Source organism: Bactrocera dorsalis, chromosome 2, assembly GCF_023373825.1.
Source record: "Bactrocera dorsalis isolate Fly_Bdor chromosome 2, ASM2337382v1, whole genome shotgun sequence".
NCBI lineage: Eukaryota > Metazoa > Arthropoda > Insecta > Diptera > Tephritidae > Bactrocera > Bactrocera dorsalis.
The window spans coordinates 82,452,609-82,474,856 of record NC_064304.1 but is presented as its reverse complement, the minus strand read 5'-3'; the positions used below and the strand labels follow the sequence as shown (position 1 = coordinate 82,474,856).

Below are 22,248 nucleotides of genomic sequence, written 5' to 3'. Positions count from 1 at the left end.
CTTCCTCTTCCTCTGCTTCCCCCGGAGGATACTGCGTCGAATACTTTCAGAGCCGGAGTGTTTTCATCCATTTGGACGACATGACGTAGCCAGCGTAGTTGGTTGTCTTAATTCGCTGTCAATATCGTCATTTACGATATTCGCCGTTGCCAATTCGCAAAGGATCATACATCTTTAGCAGAACCATTCTCTCGAAAGACTTGTCAGATGTTGTCATCGTCCATGCCTGTGAACCTATAACAGGACGGGAATGATGAGTGACTTGTAGAGTTTGGTCTTTGTTTCTCAAGAGACGACTTTATTTTCATTGCCAACAAAGTCTAAAGCACCTGTTGGTAAGAGGCGTTGGATTTCAAAGCAGATATTTTTGTTTATGGTGATGATTGTTCCAAGATAAACGAATTTATCTACGACCTCAATGTTATGACTATCAATAGTGAGGTGTGAGCCAAGTCGCGAATGCTGTTGAATGCTGGCTGTTTATTTGATGACAGAAGATACATATATCGTTTTGCCCTCGTTCACTACCAGACCCATTTGCTTTGCTTCCTTATCCATTCTGGAGAAAGCCTAACTAACAGCGCGGGTGTTGAGGGCAATAATGCCAATATTATCGGCATACGCCAGCAGCTGTACATTCTTATAAAAGATTGTACCTGCTCGATTAAGTTCTGCAGCTCGAATTATTCTCTCCAGCAGTAGATTGAAGAAGTCGCACGATAGAGAGTCGCCTTGCCTGAAACCTCGTTTGGTATCGAACGGCTCGGAGAGCTCCTTCCCGATCCTGACGGAGCTTTTGGTATTGCTCAACGTCAGTTTACACATTCGTATTAGTTTTGCGGGGAAACCAAAATTAGACATCGCGACATCATTTTCGTGCTGTCAAAAGCAGCTTTAAAATAGACGAAGAGGTGGAGTGTGTTATTATGCTTTAGCTTTCCGTTTGTCTTCAGTATTTTCCCGTTTATTGCCGGTGCTCTTCATATGTTCCATGCGTAGATATGTATGTAATTATAAGGGGTTTGTTTGGAAGAGAGTATTATAGTTTTGTTCACCTAACGGTTGTACGTATCACCTAAAATTAACCGAGAAAGATATACAGTGATATATATATAAATGATCAAGATGAAGAGACAAGTTGAAATCTGTCCACCCGCTCGTTCATCCGTCCATCCGTGCAAACTGTAACTTGAGTAAAAAATTAGATAGCTTGATGAAACTTGGTAAGCGCGTTCCTTAGTAAAAAAGTTAGAGTTAGTACATAGATAACCCAAAACCTATAAAGTGCCATAACGCATTCACAAATCAAGAAGAAATTAATATAACGGGATAAAATTCGGAACTAATAAATTCGTTAAAGTATGCCACCTAATGTCCAAACAGAATAATAGATAAAAATCGGGTCGATTCTCGTTTTTCTAACAAACCTTATGTCGAATATGCTGGTCAGTGCTGGTTAGATTCCGATCTATTGACATTTTAGAAGGAGCAAGAGTATAAAATGTTCGGTTGCACCCGTACTTAGCCGTTCCTTATTTGTTTAAGTTTACAGTTATGAATCTGCACGAATAGTTATTTATGCATAACTTTTTACTTTTCAGCACTAACCTTAGATTAAAAAGTCATTAGGTGCCTTAACACAAAGAGGTGTGAATAAAGTACGCGTAATGACCTTCAGTGTTTGAAAAGTCACGCCCCAAATTCTGTTAGAAGGCGTTTCTTACGTGCAACAAGAAATATTGCAATTATTGCTAAACATTGGGAAAGAATAGGAATGCATGATTTCGCAGCGTCCAAAATAGTAAGGGACCTGAAGGAACTTCCGTGAAATAATTCCAGCATGTAAGCGAAATATCGGTAAAACACCTCGAATGGATATTCCGATATGTGGCTTGGTATTTGTATATAACTAATAAACATTTATCGATTTAATGGTAATTCGCTTTATTTCTTGTGCCTTTGGGCTACTATCAGACGGGTGGCTTTTCAATGTAAAGTATATGGTATAGACCGAGCTTGCCAGTGGAATTGTGGAATTCAGAATTCATTCGGCTGTGGGTATAAGGTATATAAGAAGAGAAGGTTTTCGTGGAAAATTATAAATTGAATTTGTATCCTCGGTCCACCGAAAGAACTCGATATAAGTGTTGTGATGAGGGTGTTACGTTTTCAATTTCAAATTGATTAGAAAAGAACATCAATTTGTGGTCAGAAATTTCGAACCAAATTTTATTAGTTTGTTGTTCCATACTTTAAATAATTGGTAGCAGCAAAGATTCTAAATTGTTATAAGAAAAAAATAATCATAGTTTTCTTGATAATTCTACATTCAACTCGGGGCCTTTTTTGCAGGTCCAGGGTTTTGAAACTCCTTAATTATTTTTTTTTTTACCTCTAAACGCATTTTAGTTGAAACAAATAAATTTCATAGTCAATGTCTGCAGTAAATATGTTTTAACTTCGTTTCGTTTCGCTCGTTCCACTTTAAGTAGCTCCATTGTAGCCACGAACCAGGATATTGTTTGCGAATCGCTTTTTAAATGGAAGAGCAACTATACCACGATTTTACAGATTAAGTTCTTACAAAGCTATTGAGATCAAAATTCATGAGGCGTCATTAACTCACAGTATGTGTATTTCGAAGAGCCTAACTAAACCTCGACTCTGAGACTCTAGTACATGAGTGATTCTTGAAATAGGTCAGGTTACACTGGCTAGTTGTCACGATAGACATAGACACACAGGTCCTTTGTTATGCCAGATTAAGATTTATAATTAAACGTCGTGCAGGACGTCAACGCTTTTTGCGAAGTTTAATGGAGACTTGACATCTAGTTCTGATGCTTCATCCAGTCCCTTGACTTTGAAGCTCATACATAGATATCTAAGTTCGGTTTTAGATAAGGCCGGAGTTCCAGTTTCTCTCTCATGTCTGCTTTCGTGCAATAGAGTGATTTTTACACTCACGTTGTGCAGAGAGCCGCTGCCCCCCCAATGACAGGTGATTCATCCTCTCTGACCCACCGAGATTCAACGCCAGTTTGTTCACTTGGTATCTTCAGTAGTCAGTTGAAAGTTCACGTCCTAACACAAAAAACCATAAACCTTCAAAACATTTTTAGTGTTCCAGGAAAATCAACCATCAAGGATTGCTACACTAAGTTTAGACGTGGTGAAGTGAAAGCTGTAGACGCCCAAAAGAGGTCGTTATTGACGAAAAAAGTCCACAAAATTCTGGATTAATTGATAAAGTGAAATTGTTCGAGCAATCATGAATATTTGGGTATGAGTAAGCTCTGTGCAAAGTGGGTGTCGCTCGAGCTCACTCTTGAGCAAAATCAACGATGGGTTGATGATTCAGAGCAGTTCAGATGTTCAAGCGTAATAAACCCTAGTCTGTATTTTGGACTATCTTGAAAAAGGAGAGATCATCAACAGCCGCATTTCGAGAAACAGAAAGTATTGTTTCACCAAGCCAATGTATCGTGTCACAGGTCAGTGAAACAAATCAATGAACTGGGTTTCGCAACCACCATATTCTCCAGATCTGGCCCCCATGACTATTTCATGTTCTCATAACTCAAAAGAGAGCGAATGCGTCAAATGAAGAGGTGATCGTCGAAGCTGAGGCCTGTTTTGAAGCAAAGGACAAATCGTATTTCAACAAGTAAGGAAGGGGTAAGTTCGGATAGAACCGAACATTTTATACTCTTGAAACTTGCAAAAATCAAAGCCGGGGAAATACTTTAAGGTGTTAAACCAATCTCATAGAGTAAACTCAGTCGGTGGATCGAAAAGCCTCATATTACTTATATGGGGGTTACGCCAAGTTTTCGCTCAAATTTATCTATTTTAAGCACAAAGATACACTGTTATAAGTAAAATACGCTCTCTCTCATATTGGTCGATATATACGGTACAAAGTCACTCGAAAGAGAAGTATTGGTCCGAATGAAGTCACAAACATAACATTGTCAGAGAAGTATTACCCTTGAATTTCAAATATATATCTCAGACATTAATTGATACTTTCGAACAAAAGTCAACTATGGGTACTGGGGTTCACATATTCGGTACTTAGGGGCTTGAACAGATTTTATTGGATTTGAAAAATTGTTGGTCATAAGATGGCACGTACTAAAGACATTATTCGTGCAAAGTTTTATCCCGTTATATTAATTGCTTATTGATTTGTGTACTGTACACTGAACGAATCAAGTGCAATTCAAAATTGTCCTATATGGGAAGTAGATGTCATTTTCGCAGCGTGATATAGAAATATGAAAATAATGCCACGTACCAAATTTTGTTTAAATCGGTCAGTTAGGTACCGAGATATGGAATTCCACCAAAAAGTGGGCGTTGCCGCGTCCATCGTCCAATTTTTACCCCGAGCCTTATAAAACCTTATAATATCATCCCAAATTTCGCGTGTCTGTCATATTTAGTTTTTGATTTATCGCGCTTTTTGTAGTTTTGAACAGTACCGTTATATGGGGAGTGAACGGGGTTTTCACCCGACTACATCCATCTTCACACTATCGATAGAAGTTCTTGTATAATTCATATTGGGTGATTTTGGTCGTTGTAGCTTATTTGGCTTAGGAGATATGTACATTAAACTTATTAAGGAGCGGGGCTACGCTCACTTTTTAAACATTTTTTGCCTACAGGTGACCCTTGCTACAACGATTCCCTGTACCAAATTTGAGTTTTATATCTTAATTTTGTGGTTAGTTATGACGCTTTATGTGTTTCAGTTAATGACGATTTGTGGGCGTGGCAGTGGTCCGTCCATCTACGAACTCAAACTTTTTTTGTACTAAGGAACACGCATATCAAGTTTCATCAAGATATCTCAGTTTTTACTCAAGTTATAGCTTGCACGGACGTCGGGCGGACAGACAGACAATCAACTGGATTTTAACTTTTCTCGCCATCCTGATCATTTATATATATAACCTTATATCTATCTCGATTAGTTTTAGGTGATATGTACAACCGTTAGGTGAAGAAAACTATAATACTCTGAATGTATGCATGTATAATCAAAACAGTTGGAAATAGCAGCTTTGCTATCGAGGTTCGGAAGATTTTAAAAGTAGCGGTCTCAACTTATATCAATCCATCTACATGAGAGTAAACTCAGCACACCAAGAAGGAATCACTGTTTTAGGATCACAGACCGTGTGATCGAAATTAGAACTTCAATACTAAACTATAATAACGAAATCAGTTATTAAAACGCCGTTATTTATGCATAAATACCAAACATTTCAGCACTAACCCTAAATTAAAATGTCATTAGTTGTATTAACGACCCGAGGTGTTAATAAAGTACCCTTACATTTTGCATAATTACGCCTCAAATTTCGAACAGTTAGAAGGCGTTTCTTACTTGCAACAACAAACATTGCGGTTCTCACAAAAAACCTATAAAAGAACGTTTTCTGAAGCGCTAGAAAATAGTAAGTGACTTGACGGATCTGGGTTTCGTGAAATGATTACAGCAAGGGAACGAAATATCGGTAAAGCCGAGCGTTGTGCCAACCCGAACGGTTGCATGTCGAGCGAAAATCGTTGTGATCTATTCCAATATGTGCGTTGGCTTTTGTATATAACTGCGATACGTCCAATACCGTTTGAAGAATTTCTGCCGACCCGCTTTCATCGTTACAGTGTGCTACTTAATTTGATTCTGGACATATTTCTCGATTTAATGCTGCTTCACATGTTAGTGCTCTTCCTCTGTACAATTTACTTCAATTATGACAATGGAGATTTGGAGTTTCTAATTAGTGTGGGTATACAGGCGTTGTTGTACTTTTGGGTTACTTTCGTAAAGTTTATTTTTCGTCGTGTGTACCCCGATCTTACCAATGGAATTTTAGATTACGTCAATGAAGAATATATAGCTCATTCGGCTGTTGGTAAGTGGTAGCAATGTGAAACGTATATTTATTTTTAGAGAAGAGAGAGGTTTTCGTGGAAAAAAATAATAAATAGATTTTTAATTTTCGACATGCCAAAAGAACGTTCGATATACGAATTTGCACATGATAGAATCGATTTTGGCAACTCAATTTAAAGTAAAGAATTTCGAAGCAAATTTTGTAGACTAATTGTGGTCAATAGCAACGATATCTTTTCCTGAAATAACATAACATAGTGACTGGCGCTACATGCCATACAGCTGACGAAGCAGTCAATTTAATTGATTTAACTTTTGATGAACGTATTGTTTCGCGTTGTGGGCCTGTGGAATGGCCTCCTAAATCGAGCGATTTAACTTCTTTTGGGTTATATGATCCGCGTTTAGACCTGAGAAGATTGACGTCTTAGAAGAGAATACTTGGCTCGTTATTACTGACATTCCGACAACAACCGGTTCCACGCACCGCAATTGGCACAGATTTCATCCGGCAAAGGCCTGTTTTTTCGGTGACCTAACCTCGTTTAGATCACACTAAGTTTGTCGTCACTGTCAACGCTTTGTCTAATCGGAAGAGACCTAATGACCGAGTTGAAGTTCAATTCAATGGCCATGCCTTTTCGGACTCGAAAAAGAGCGCGAACGATTCTTCTTCTTAATTGGCGTAGACTCCGCTTACGCGATTATAGCCGAGTTAACAACAGCGCTCCAGTCGTTTATTCTTTTCACTACGTGGCGCCAATTGGATTTTTAAAACGTAGCCAGGTCCTTCTCCACCTGGTCATTCCAACGGAGTGGAAGTCTTCCTCTTCTTCAGCTTCCTCCGGCGAGTACAGCGCCGAATACTTTCAGAGTTGGAGTGGTTTCGTTCATTCGGACAACATGACCTAGCCAGCGTAGTCGCTGTCTTTTAATACGCTGAACTATGTCAATGTCGTCGTATATCTCCTACAGCTCATCGTTCCATCGACTGCAGTATTCACCGTTGCCAATGTGCAGGGGATCATAAATCTCCCGTAAAATCTTTCTCTCGAAAATGGCATAGAGGCAGCTCCTTTTCGTGCTGTCGAAAGCAGCTTTGAAATCGACGAAGAGGTGGTGTGTGTCGATTCTCCTTTCACGGGTCTTTTCCAAGATTTGGCGCATGGTGAATATGTGGTCGGTTGTTGATTTGCCAAGTCTAAAGCCACACTGATAAGGTCCAATCAGTTTGTTGACGGTGGGCTTTAATCTTTCACACAATACGCTCGATAGAATCTTATATGCGATGTTGAGGAGGCTAATCCCACGATAGTTGGGGCAGATTGTGGGGTCTCCTTTTTTATGGATTGGGCATAGCACACTTAAATTCCAATCGTGGGGCATGCTTTCGTCCGACCATATTTTACAAAGAAGTTATCAGTTCTTAGCCGCCGTGTTTGAACAAATCAGCCGGTAATCCATCGGCTCCCACTGCTTTGTTGTTCTTCAGACGGGTAATTGCTATTCGAACTTCTTCATAATCGGGCAATGGAACGTCTAATCCATCGTCATCGATTGGACAATCGGGTTCGCCTTCTCCTGGCATTGTGCGTTCACTGCCATTTAGCAGGCTGAAGAAGTGTTCCCTCCATAATTTAAGTATGCTCTGGGCATCGGTGACTAAATCACCTTTGAGGGTTCCACGAAAGTATGATCCAGTCTTTAAACCTTCAGTTAGCCGCCGCATCTTTTCGTAAAATTTTCGAGCAATACCCCTGTCGGCCAGCTTATCAAGCTCTTCGTACTCACACATTTTGGCCTCTTTCTCTTTCTGTCTACAAATGCGTCTCGCTTCCCTATTCAACTCTCGGTATCTATCCCATCCCGCACGTGGTGTGGTCGATCGTAACGTTGCGAGGTAGGCAGCCTGTTTTCTCTCCGCTGCGACACGGCACTCCTCGTCGTGCCAGCTGTTCTTTTGCACTTTCCGAAAACCAATGGTTTCGGTTGCAGCTGTACTTAAGGAGAAAGTCGTCCCACAGTTCCCTTATACCGAGTTGTTAACGAGTGCTCTCAGAGAGCAGGAGTGCAAGCCGAGTAGAAAATCGTTCGGCTGTCTGTTGTGATTGCAGATTCTCGACGTCGAACCTTCCTTGTGTTTGTTGGCGTGCGTTTTTTGCTGCACAGAGGCGGGTGCGAATCTTAGCTGCAACAAGATAGTGATCCGAGTTGATGTTAAGTCCTCGGAGCGTACGCACGTCTGGAACACTGGAGACGTGTCTTCCGTCTATCACAACATGATCGATCTGGTTGGTGGCTTTTTGATCCGGAAGCAGCCTGGTAGCTTGATGTATTTTCTAGTGCTGGAATCTAATACCACAGATGACCATATTTCGGGCCCCGGCGAAGTCGATCAGCCTCAACCCGCTTAGGGATATTTCCTCGTGGAGGCTGAATTTACCGACCGTCGTACCAAATATACCTTGTTTGCCCACCTTGGCGTTAAAGTCGCCAAGCACGATTTTGACATTGTGACGATGGCAGCTCTCTTAGGTGTGCTCCAAGCGCTCATAGAAGGCATCTTTGGTCACATCGTCCTTCTCTTCCGTCGGGGCGTGGGCGCAAATCAGCGATATGTTGGAGAACCTCGCTTTGATGCGGATTGGGGCTAGACCGGAATGAATAATAGTACTCGACGATGGAGTCTCTCTCCCACCACGAATCCCACACCAAACTTGCGCTCCTTTATATGGCCACTGTAGTAAATTCCACAAGGACCTACTCGTCTCAGTCCTTGTCCCGTCCATCGCATTTCTTGGACGGCGGTGATGTCAGCCTTTATTCTCGTGAGGACATCAACCAGCTGGGCAGCTGCACCTTCCCAATGAAGAGACCGGACATTCCAGGTGCATGCCCGCAAATCATAGTCCTTAATTCGTTTGCCATGGTCGTCATCAAAAGGGGGTCACTCATCTGAGGATTGTTGTTTCCTTTCATTGGGGGTGTTTTTTTACGGGGCGCGTCCCAAGACCAGCGCACAACCCTATGTAGGGGATGTTTCGCCTTCTCACTTTAGCTCGCCTTCAAACGGATGTTCTTAAGCTATCCAGAGGACACTTGGTCCGAAAGTCGTGATCTGCTTGAGCCATATGAGCTATTTAAGCTGGCAATTTACAATGCACCCTTCGCTACTCAAACCCAAACGATGTGTTACCCGACATCCAAAAATGCCAAAAAACTGCGCATCACTTACTTTCACCGATGAGGAAGTTTAGAGTGTCGTCTACAAAGCGAAATCAACTAAATCCATTGACCCTGATGGAATCAACATGCTTATGCTAAAGCATCTAGGCTCAACGAGAGTAAGCTACCTCACTAAGGTCCTCAACCTGTCGCTAACCACTCTTCAAATACCAGATATGTGGGAAACCCGCCAAAAAAGGGGAGTCCAATCGTCCGATAACTCTTCTCTTCCCAGTAGTGAAGACCCTTGAGGTCTTGCCACTCCCGACCTTCACTCACCACCTGAACCTAGCAAACCACCAGAATGGATTCCGAAAAGTGCACAGTACCACCACAGCACTTAGCGTCATAAACGCTCAGATAGTTCGTGGCCTTAACCAGAAATCTCCCTGAAAGAGAACGATCCTCGTAGCGTTGGACTTGTCAAAAGCCTTTGACACAGTCAGTCACACAACGCTACTGCAGGACATAGAACTACCTGAGTAGCACGGTTTCGATGAGAAAATTTTAAACTGAGAAGAATTAAACAAGGGGTTCCGCAGGGTGGTGCCCTCTCCTCGTTATTGTTTAACTTCTATGTATATCTCTGATGATTGTACGATATTGACGTCGGGAAACTTAATCGATGGCATGTGTTCAAAGGTAAACGGCTATCTCTCCCACCAAATCCACAGCGACTATATTTATAAACTGGACGAAGGAGTACAGACTTGACCTTAATATTGCCGTCGACGGCGTCAAGATTCCGACTGTCAATAATTCTAAGATTTTCTATGTAACTTTTGATAGTCTAGGAAATTTGGATAAACTTAAATTAAGTGTGTATTAAAATTTAACAAAACTGAATTAATTAATTGGCGCCCAACGTGAGATTTTTCAGTGACAAAAATTACATTTTAAATAAATGATTATGATCCAGACTTAAAACCATCCAATACTGAAAGTTTTGAGAATTTAGTCGAAGGATACGAAAGAATTCAGATAACACCAGGACGGATCTGTGAGGAGTCTTTAGATGTAGTAGTTATCGAGCCGTTACTATTATACGAAACAAAATTCGCGGTGCTGCCGATGCACTATTGTCCTCGTTTAGTACAGTACTAAATTTTGACGCCATTATATCGCGACTTGATTTCACATACTCTGATAAAAAAAAACAATATACCTAGTGGAGTATTGTATTGTCCACTCTTAGGCAGGGCTCTTTTACTGTTTTAAAATTTTACGACGAGGTAGAGAAAAAGTTGTCGTCACTCGCTAATAAGACCAAAATGTCTTATGAAGCGAATATTGCAGAAGCAATAAATCAAAAATATCGAGAAAATGCTTTGAGAGTGTTTATTTCGGGACTCAGGAAGCTCTTATGTGATATTCTTTTTGAATCAAAACCCGGTAGCCTGTCATATGCGTTGCCTCTCGCTCAAGAGGTGGACGCGAATCTTTAAATATACATTTTCGCAGCCAGATTTTCAAATAAGTCAAATGACGTCATAAAGAAATCGGAAAACAGCCAAAGGTGTAGCAGGGTCATATGCTGAAGGCAAAAAAAACACTAATTTCATTAGGCAATATAAAAATAATCCGGAAGAAAATTTTAATCAGTATTAGGTAGGAGGAAAAGCGAAATTTACGACCTCAGTATGAGCCGATGGATGTGGACCCCTCGTCATCACACCTACGACAAGTTACTAATATCACAGGAAACCGAAACGGACAACTGGCATACAGGACCCCAGCTTCAAAGAGTAAATAATCTGAACGAAAATGAAGATAAGGATTCTTTCTCAGAAACATACGAAAATTGTCGGAGCAGGTTGTCGAAGACGTGAAGTCGGAAGAAGTAATTTTTTGAGGGGAAGGTCTCTCCTGCCCTGGATTTCGAAAACACTAGGGCGCGGGAGATTAAGTTGCTTGTCAACACAGGAGCTTCCAAAAATTTTATCAGACCTCAATCTATGTATGTAAAAAAATGTATGGTGAAATCCTTGCAGGGGTTCACAAATATTACCAGCAAGTGTAAGTACATTTATAACAGAATTTTTCATTTTACCAAATCTAACTTTGTTTGATAGAATTATAGGCGTCGACCTACTTAATAAGGTTCATGTGAATATCAAGTTAAGAAGAGACATTAAAGAATAAGACTCTTGTAGAGAAACAATTAAATTTCTCAAGAGTCAGGATGTTAGTCATCTCCAGCTCCAGACCGAGTCAGTACCGGTGAGCATGAAAGAAAACTTCCACGCTATGATGAAGCGTGTATCTGGTTTTTTTTTTCAGATCCGTATGATAAATTGCCTTATAATACTACATTGTGGCTACCTACATACGCAAGGTTCTATCCATATCCTCTGGGAGTTGCCGATTTCGTAAAAAGGAAGATTGCAGATCTCCTTTAAAATGGCATTATACGACGTTCACGATCGTCCTATAACAATCCCATTTGGGTGGGGACAAAAAGGGTCTCGACGAAAGCGAGGTAAAAAAGAAAAGATTGGTAATCGATTTCCACAAACTGAACGTGAAAACAGTAGAGATCTCATGACTCATCCCAAATGTAGGGGTAATACTTTCAAACTTGGGCAAAGTTCAACTCTTTACAACCCTGGATTTCAAATCGCGAAAAACCGCATTCTCAGTGTGTAATGGCAAATATGAATTCTGCCGACTTCCCTTTGGACTAAAGAAAGCTTCGGGAATTTTTATTAGGGCCATTGACGATGTTCTTAGAGAACATATTGGCTTCATCTATATCGAAGATGTGATAATTTATTTACAATTAAAGGTAGACCATTTAAAACATGTAGAGAGCTAGCTTGAAGCGAACATGAGATTTTCTGTAGAAAAATCTAAATTTTTCAAGACAGAACTCGAGTATCTTGGATTCCAAATATCCAAAGGTTCAAAAAAAGTCTAAGCAATTCAACAAATCGCTCTACTAACAACAATAAGAGGCATTCGGTATTTTCTGGGGATGAGAGGTTACTATAGATGCTTCATCTTAAGGGGCGAATTTGGTAAGCTATCTGTCTCTCAATCAAAGAAAGTTAAAATTTCTTTCCGTCAAAACTAAACTAACGCATTTATTAAATTAAAGAGTATACTTTCCTCAGAAGAAGCCATGTTAGCATACCCAGATTTCAAAAAAGTTTTTGACCTAACTACTGAAGCTTCTTCACACGCCCTTTGGTACGGTTTTCTCTCAGGTGGAGAGATCTATTACGATGATTTCAAGGACGCTTGATAGAAAAGAAGAGCATTTTCTCACGAATGAGAGAGAGCTTTTGGCATTGTATGGGCCCTGAAAAGCCTTACACGTTATTTATACGGAGTTAGGGAGTTAAATATTTATACCGTCCATCAACCCCTAACCTTTACCATATCTGATCGCAACCAAATCCGAAAATAAAGAGATGGAAGGCTTCCATAGAAGGATATAACGCAAAACATCACTATAAGTCAGGAAAGGATAATTTGATAGCCGATGCTCTACCACGATAATTTATAAATTCTTTAGATATTGAACCCGAGTCAGATACCGCCACTATTCACAGTGAGCAATCATTTACCTACACCATCGAAACGGTCTCTAAACCGGTAAATGCCTATCGAAATGAATAATTCTGGAATAAGGGAATCATCCGTCGAAGAAGACATTTGTGATTTTCGGAAACAAGTTACGTCACTTCCTTACATTTACTGAAAATGAGAATGTAGTTAATGACATTCATTGCGATCTATGTACCTCTGCTGGCACATATCCATCATTGGCTAATAACCACGTTTCCAAGCACCAAATTTCGTCACACAAATAAATTTGTTACAGACATTTTTGATACTAACGAACAAATGGAAATAATCGCTCAGGAGCAAAACAGAGCTCAAGGTGCTTCTTAGGAAAACGTTAAGCAAATACTACAATATTATTTTTTTCCGAAAATGGAGAAAAGACACATTTCCTGTAGAAATCCTTCACGTCGACATTTTTTCGACAAAAGCCATCTACTTTCTTATTTGTGTGGATAAGCTATCAAAGTTTGCGGTAGTACAACCAATTCCTTCGCGAAGCATAGTCGATATTAAAACATATTGCAGTTGGTCAACATATTCTCAGGCACTAAAACTATATTCTGCGAAAACGAAAAATCTCTAAACTCAGATAAAATAAAATCATGGCTCAGAGATATCTTGAACGTCAAAATCGTGAATGCTCCGCCCCTGCATAGTACTTCAAATGGACAAGTAGAAGGATTCCATTGTACCTTAGCAGAAATTACTAGGTGTCTGAAAATGGAGAAAGAAATTGAAGACACTACGGATATAATTTTAGTTGCCAAAATCGAATATAATAAAAGCATTCACTCTGTAACAGACGAAAAACCTAAAGATGTTTTTCAATCGAGGGTAGGTGAAACTGAAGCCAAGAATAAGGTTGGAAGGCTCAGGAGAAAACATTAAAAACTCATAACAGAAATAGAATAGCAAAGAAATTTTCTGTAGTAGAAATAGTTCATATTAAGTCAAATAAACGTTTAGGGAACAAACTCACCCCCTTGTACGTAGAAGACGTAGTTCAAGAAGACCTGGACTCTACTGTAAGAATAAAGAGTATAATTGTTCATAAAGACAATCTTCGTTAACTAAACAACATTTTTTTTCTTCCGTAGACTTAAGATCTTTAAGACCTTGACTGCGACGAACAGCAATAAACTCAAGATACCGGGCACCTTTACGAAATACTTTTGGGCTGTCATTACACACATAGATAATATTATCCTTTCAATTGCTCTAACACTGCTCGGGTTACTGTACCCAATTCTTTTTGTAAACAATAAGATCGATTCAATACTAAAAATCGAGTCTCTCAACAAGTTTAAATGCTATTAGTTTAAACTCTATCATAGCAACAATGTTAAAATAATAAGAGTTAAGTATTCTACACCTAAGATTATTTGTAAAAGAAAGGTTGTTTTGACAGCGGCACATAATAACCCGACGCTAATACTACGAAGCAACTCTGCGGCAGTCTGTGGCAGTCTGTGGAAAAACATCCATTTCCCTGGACGACTGTGCCGGAACTGTCATGAGAATCGAACGTCTCGACTTGCACTGAGCAACTAGTAGCCGGTAATACAGTACATTGTGGCACAAAAATTGGCAGACTAGATCCCGTACAGCCATGATTGATGACGGCATGGCCACGATAAATCGATTCTGCAACCTTAGTAACATCCGGCTACCGTGAACGAATTTTGTAAATCGAGGTGATATTCAGATAAAAATACCAGTGGATAAATATAACTGTCTGAGGACGTCCCTCACTTTGAAGAGGAAGAGTTATCACGGTGTGGCAACGCAGTCAAAAAAACCTTTTCTGACATCTCCTTTTTACGAATGACCAAGTCGTTTCAACAAGTCCGCCTCCTAAGAACATCAATGGGTCATTCCTCAATTATGTCGACGACATTAAACAGCAAGCACTGACCGCCATTCACAGTGGAACCATCAACATCTTCACCGACTCCATTCCAGTAAATGGCGTACTTTGAGTCAAAGCACAACCTATCGAAGACCAAGGGCTCGAGTTGCCGCGAGAAACGAGAGTGACCCTTGCGCAGCTTCTTTCTAGATACTGTAGCAGGTTAAACACCTAAGTACATATCCAGAATAGACCCCGACATATCCAATATATGTCCTGCGTGCAACGAGTCTCCGCATGACACTACCTCTACCTTTTTGCAAGCCTCACCAACCCCACTCATCTAACACCCCTCTCCCGAATGCTGCAATAAGTTGTCAAAAATTAAGCCTCGCGGATGGAACTTATTCGAGCCAGCCACATGTCTTTTATTATTTTTTAGGTGCAGCCTTCTTACTCCAAGCGAGTATTGACGCGATTTTATGCAATTTTAGCATCACAACTTACTACATATGTAGTCAGAGTTGTATAAAAATTCCACACAGATTGACCGATATGTATCGTATAAATCCAAGCAGAAGTAAGTATATTTAGGGCTAGAGGAAATAATGATGCGATTTTCCACGGCACGGCTGGACCGATACATACGGTATTAATCAACCGCAAGTTCGAAAATATTTAAGTATTATATAGTGCTTATAGAAAGAATTCTTATAAACGATCGATCGATTCACATTTTTGTAGCGGCATATTTTTGATCAAACTCTCATATATTACATGCAATCCATTACCCGATCACACTTATATTTTTTTTTTTAGGATTTACTTACATCACCATGAAAGTGTGCTCGGAAAAGGTCAACAACGGCATAAAAATATTAGTTGTCTGCTGTAACTCAGCTATAGTATTTCAATTCTTTCTGCCACTTATATACAGAAGACGTACGCTGCCGTTGGTCTGCTGGTATCCTGTGGATTTTAAGGTTCAACTAAAACCCACTTAAAAACACAAATACTTTCATAAATCAATATATAATATGTTAATTTTACTTTCAGACACCGTTTGTTTATGAAATCGCCTACTTTTTTCAAACCGTGGCGCAAGTACAACTAGCGGCTTTATTTATGGTTAGCTGCGCCTACTTCTTGTCTCTTTGTTACTTACTCTCCGGACAATTCGATATTCTCTACTGCAGTTTGAAGAATATAGTGGCAACGACCTACATTTATATGGGTGCAAGCAAAAGTGAATTAATGTAAATATGAACTTACTTTAGAGGTTATGTTCTAAATGCCATTATACCAAATTTTTATTTAAAAAAATAATTAAGCCTTATTCTGATTTATTACTACTGATTTGTGAAGAAAAACTTGTGAGGTCTGTTGTGAGTTTTATTTTATGAGGTTCAGACATCACAGAATTGTGAGGAAGTTGTAAGCATTTCAGCTTAAATTTCCGCTAGTATAAGCATAAGGTAAACCTTAGAAAATTCGAAAAATTCACAATGGTGAGAGTTGGGATTTTTGTGAGGATATGTGAATATGGCAGAGGATGGTGTCATGTGTAGAAGTTCACGCAAGTGAGAAAAGTTCTCTGATCGCCATTCCGGCCAGAAACGATTCTTTTGCATATGGCTCAAGTAGCTCACAACTTCCGGTTTTTGACCATGTAACCTCTGGGTAGACTAAAAACATCCGTTTGAAGGCGGCCGAAATGCGTGGGTTTGAAGAGCTTAACAAGCTGGCCGACAGGGGTAATGCTCGAAATTTCTACGAAAAAATGCGGCGGCTAACAGAAGGTTTCAAGACCGGAGCACACTCTCGTAGAACCCCTAAAGGTGATTTAGTAACCGAAAGCATACTTAAATTATGGAGGGAATACTTCTCCAGCCTGCTGAATGGCAGTGAAAGTATAACGCCAGGAGAATGCGAACCCAATTCCCCAACTGATCACGATGGAACAGACGTTCCAAATGCAATACCTGTCTGAAGAACAACAAAGCGGCGGGAGAAGTAAAGTCCTCTATCGAAGAACAACAACCAAACTCTAAGTTATTCATTATTCCCGTCCTACTATATGGTGCAGAGGCTTGGACGATGACTACATCTGATGAGTCGGCCTTAGGAGTTTTCGAGTGAAGAATTCTGCGAAATATTTGCGCGTTGGCCACGGCGAATATCGCATTCGATGGAACGATGAGCTGTATGAGATATATGACGACATTGACATAGTTCAGCGAATTAAAAGACAGCGAATGTCGTCCCGCCGGGGAAGCAGAGGAAGAGGAATATCTCCTCTCCGTTGGAAGTACCAGGTGGAAAAGGACCTGATTTCGCTTGGAATCTCATAATTGGCGCCACGTAGCGAAGAGAAGAAAAGACTACCGCGCTGTTGTTAACTCTTGTGAATAGGGCTGTAAGTTTATAAAATGTTAACGATTTTAGGGATTCTAGGGGGAGGTCTTAAAATTCTTCAAACTAATTCCCATTTCCTAATACTTTTTATCTTAACAGTTTATTCGACTTTTGAAACATTTTGTTTGATTAAACTCTGCCCTTTTGTTTAAGAACTATACTGCGTATGTAGATCTAGGGTTTCATAAAAGTATTAATGATAAACAAGTCTTTACAAATTTTAAAGTAATTTATTTTTAATGTTTTCTTTAAATTGGCTCATCAAGAGAATTACGAGATAAAGTACGGATGCCAAATGAGGAGATCAATGAGTATTATGTTACGGACGAATTACCATTCGATTTGGATTGCTTACCTCATGTACTTAATCCAGCCGATACAGCGAGACCTCGTAGCTTTCGAGAAGCCTTTAACTATGCTTTAAGGCCATGTGTCGAACATCATATTTTCATACTGGACGTTTTACATAAAGTGGATAGACTATTTAATTTTATGTGGTTGGTGAAAACGTTTGAGGTCACGCTCTTTTTTTGCATGGCCGCCTTTAATATAGCCAAGGTGAGTTATCAAATATCAACGAGCTTTACTTAATATCTACTTAATGTTTTTCATTTTTGCCTCTAATTGCCTTCGGATCAGTTATCGGAGGGCAAAACTTTTCTGAAATTATTTTGTATAGGACATTACTTGCTTTTGGGGCTGAGTGAATTATTTATGATTTGCTATGCCAGCGAGATAATCTATATAGGAAGTCAACGCTGCGGAGAGGCTCTATTACGTAGTCCTTGGCACTTGCATCTCCGTGAGGTACGGACCGATTATCTTTTATTTTTGACGAGTGCTCAAAAAACTTTCGAATTCACGGCTGGCAAACTTTATCCGTTGCGATTGGAAAAGTTTCGTGGGGTAAGCAGTTTATTTTTAACACAATCCATAGCTACATATTATTTTAAGTGCATTTAATGTTCCTTTCGGACAACACGTTTTAAAGATAATTTCACAACGTCTTTCTTAGCTTACTTTAGAAATGTAAGTTGTGTTCTAAAAATACATCATTTATCATTTTCATTCCAGATTATCACAACATCGTTTTCATTCTTCACTTTGCTACGGAGCATGGATAAGGGTTAATGAAAGCTTTATCTTAATGAGACTAACGGAAGAATTATAACACACGTCTGGTATGCATCGTAGTCAGCATTTCGTATTTAGAAGTACTCAATAAAGCACCGTTGGTATCTTTTAACTATATTTAAGGACTTAATACAGTAGAATCGAGCAAAAGTTAGCTCGCGAGAAAGTTAAATCTACGGCTAAGTTGACCAATTTTGAGCGCCCACGTAGCGCTCTAAAAGGTTAACCTTTTTTTCAAAACAATAATGATGCAAATCGGACATCACATCTTAAGCGAAGATATGCAAAGAAATAAAAAAGTCTCGACCACTTTTTTAAGCCAGCCCTTACAAATTAATATGTGCATATGTACACTAGGCATCAAATGAAAGTATAAATTTCACAGACGTTATTTCAATGCAGTTTTATTAAAATAAACAATTAATAATTCATACATTAATATTATATTTTCATAAGTATTTAACATACATGGAGAGAAAGAAAAAATTGTGTTCCACTTTAAAAGAAAGACTCTTAAACAAAGGTGGTCAAATGAAAGTATAAATTTAAAAAAAAATACAAAACCTTTGGTTTAAAAGTAAATTTAGTAATTAGTATTGCCTTCTTCATTCTGAATTACTGCACGAAGACGTTTGCGCATGCCTCGAACCAAATTTTCTAATATTTTCATTGATATTTTGGAATCAAAACTTAACCACAAATGCTTAATTGGATTTACATCCGGTGATTGAGCTGGCCAGGCTAGTTTTTCTTTAAGCCTTCTTCAAAAAAGCGAGTAGTCAGGCGAGATCTGCGTTGGGGGTCGTTATCTTATTGGAAGAAATTATCTTATTGGAAGATAAATGACCCCAAGTTCACTTTTTCCGCATTTATTTAAAAATTTTCGCTGAGAATGTCAACTTATGAAGCAACCGTCATTCGTCCATCGATTTTAAATACACTACCTACACCAAATTTTGAGAAACAGCCCTAAACCATGAAAGAACATCCTCCATGCTTCACTGGTGATTGTATGCACTGTGGTTTTAAGCTATCAGAAGGTTTACACCATACTCCCTTATGTGCTTTTTAACTCCTTAGCTCGTATTTGAATTCATCGGACCAAATTTCTTTATCTGAAAATGTGGTTGGCACATTTGGATATTGTTTTGCAAACCAGTGGCGTAACTATACCGTTCGAGGCCCGTGGCAAATTCATCGAATGGGCCCCCTGCCCTCCCACTTCCCCAATATATAAAGAAGCTGAACCAACAACAATAGTATTTTTTATTTTATAATATTTATTTATACACTTTTATTTGTAAGAGTTAACTAATAAATCACTACGTGAAGTAGGTACATACAAACTTTATAATTATAATTTCTTGATTTGCTAATTATTCACTTTTAATTAAAGGTACCTAATTTAAAGTACATATTGAACTGAAATCACAATTTTATTTTAAGTACACAATTTTAATTATTAAAATTCCTTTCTTCGGACTTTCTGTTCAGCAAAAGTGTTATTGACATCATCAAAGTTCAAATTTCGGGCCATAGAATTTTCGATGGATAGAATAGCCAAATTGCTTAACCTTTCTTGTCCCATAGAATTTCTTAAATAAGTTTTTATCAATTTCAGTTTTGAAATGATCGCTCGGCACTAGCCGTAGTTACAGGAATGGTGAGAAATAACAGAAATGCAGTGCACACTTCAGGAAAGCTTGAAGATATAAAATGATTCTTTATTATTAATAAGACGACCTTTCTATTTCGTGTTTAAAAGAGGATCGAAAACTGAGAATTTCTTTGGAAAACGACATAGATATATCTTTTTTATATAAATGGACAAATGCTAAAGCCTTTTCCAATAAATCAGTATCATTCAAGTTTTGCAAAGTGGCAGGCTGCAAGACACTAAAATTGGAAACAATTTCAATCATTCCAAGGAAACGCGATCTAAGTTGATTAATGATGATGTCTAATACACGATAGAATACGTTCACTTTAAACAAGCTTTCAGGATCTTGGAGACGTTCATCCTCACAAATTTCATCAAAATGACGTTTCACTTTTCTCTGACGAGTTTTAGGAAATTCAGGGTTTATAGACCATTTAACTGCAATACTATTTGCTTCCGTTTTTAAATCTTCAAATTCATGTCGATACTTTTCAAGTTCTTCTAGACAGACTTGCAAACGCTTTGAAGCATTTGAAAGATCGACGGCTTTAGATTGAAGTGCTTTAGAAGCCGCGTCTATGGTTTGTAAGACTTTGCAATGGAAAACCAGCAACATAATAAAATTGTAGTTCTCTACCTTCTTCTTTAGCAAGATAGCTTCATTTCTCTCATCTGATTTGGAATTTGATAAAATGGTTTTTGTTAGCGCTTTTTGAACATCAACAAATCGAACCTTTAAAGCAAACATGGCATCAAAGCGTCCTGCCCATCAAGTTGGATTCATTGTTTTTAATGTTACTGAATTTGATGATATAACGGTTTCTCCTTTTTTGTTGTCAGATATAAAACTAGATAATATATTCCATCGTCTAATACTATGGCCAAAAAAATTATAAATTTGTTGCACAGTTTCGAATAATGTTTGTATTTCTATGACCTCTTTTACTGCATCATTTACTACCAAGTTTAAATTATGAGCAGCACAATGGACATACACTGCATTTGGCTCTATATCTCTTATGAGTTTTTGAATTCCGCCATAAGTACCTTTCATAGTATTAGCTCCATCGTACCCTTGTCCACGGCACTTATTCAGAGAAATACTTTTGCCATTTATGGATTTTATTATCTGCTTGGACATTGCTAAGGCAGTTTGATCCTCATGAAATCTTAAAAATGACTCTTTAATTACGAGAGCCTTTGGAGTTCCATTTTCATCTTTCTCGATTACACAGTAACGGTAAAGTTCACACAATTGATCTGTTTTGGAAATATCTTGAGTAGTATCAAACAAAATGGAATAAAACGGCGCGGTGACTATTTCATTTACCAGGGCATTTTCCACTTTTGAACCAGAACAGCAATGAGGTCATTTTGTATTTTTGGACTTAAGTATTTAATCTGGTCCTTAGGTTTGCTTAGCAACTCTTGTAAAATAGGTTCGTATTTGGCTAATAACTCAACAATACTCAAAAAATTTCCTTTTGGACCAGAATCGTTGCCATATACCGTTTCTTTATGACCACGAAAAGCTAAATTACAGATTGAAAGTATCAGAGTAACATCAAGAAGTCTAGTGAGTACCTGGCGCCAAAAAAAATTTTCTCTCTTGATAATGGACTCTTGCTCTTCATCTAGTGTTCCATGTAACTGCCACTGTCGATGTACAAAACATGAATGCAAATGTTCTTTCGATGTCTCATGTCTTTCTATGGCTTCCACAATATGTTTCCAATCATCATTGCCTTCCATTCAAATATTTTGTATATTTTTAGACGCCCTATTTGCGAATAACCAACATGGTGCACAATATGCTTTTTGAAGCAATAGAGAATAGGACAGCCATGTACGTTCTAACTTTACGCCAGATTTAGAAACAGTGTAATAATATTTATCTAAGAAAGATCTATTGTTACTATCCCTTAACAAGGGGCCTTTTGGTTTACAGTTGTGGTTGCTCTGAATATAAATATTCACTGTTATCGGGCCCTGCGATATTGCCACTTCTTCTTGTATACTATCTTGATTATTAAAGTACTGACTTATTTTAGGTAACTTTTTATTTTGTTCTTCAGACTCCTTCTTTCGCTTTCTTTTTTCGCTTCCACTCTGATACTTTCTAGAACAAAACCGCAAAAAGTTTGTAATAATACTATAGCTTTTATTTATTGAAAAATCTACTTAATTGCTAACAAATGCCAAAAAAGCGACCGTAAAAATGTTTATAACGAAAGTCCACCGATTGTTCAAAGTCCAATTCAAGTGTCAAATTTTGTAAGTTTTGAAAGAACGATGAACATAGGTACCGAAATAGTTTTGGTGGTTACGAATGTCAAAATAGTGAATTGATTTTGAAATGCGCGATGAGAATCATTATTTTAAATAATAATTTCGTAACTTGTGATTTCAAACTTTACTACCGATACCTACCGACGATGTAAATGATTAATTTTATGGGTAGATTAAAAATTAAAATAATTGTAA

At 38.6% G+C, this 22,248-nt stretch overlaps 1 protein-coding gene across 2 annotated transcripts; it reads left to right on the top strand.

Moving 5' to 3' along the window:
• Positions 1–5,487: 5,487 nt before the first annotated feature.
• LOC115066182 (odorant receptor 83a-like) lies at positions 5,488–18,221 on the top strand. Of its 2 annotated transcripts, none has more exons than XM_049450535.1 (3): positions 5,488–5,930; positions 17,239–17,528; positions 17,610–18,221. In XM_049450535.1, exons 1-3 carry the CDS (start codon positions 5,501–5,503, stop codon positions 17,931–17,933), a joined length of 1,044 nt encoding a protein of 347 aa, XP_049306492.1. In that variant the 5' UTR covers positions 5,488–5,500; the 3' UTR covers positions 17,934–18,221. The 2 variants fall into 2 exon arrangements, with proteins under 2 accessions (XP_049306492.1, XP_029406192.2); XM_029550332.2 differs by lacking the exon at positions 5,488–5,930 and having other exon boundaries at positions 15,910–17,528; positions 17,610–17,876; positions 18,045–18,221.
• The last annotated feature ends 4,027 nt before the right edge of the window (positions 18,222–22,248 follow it).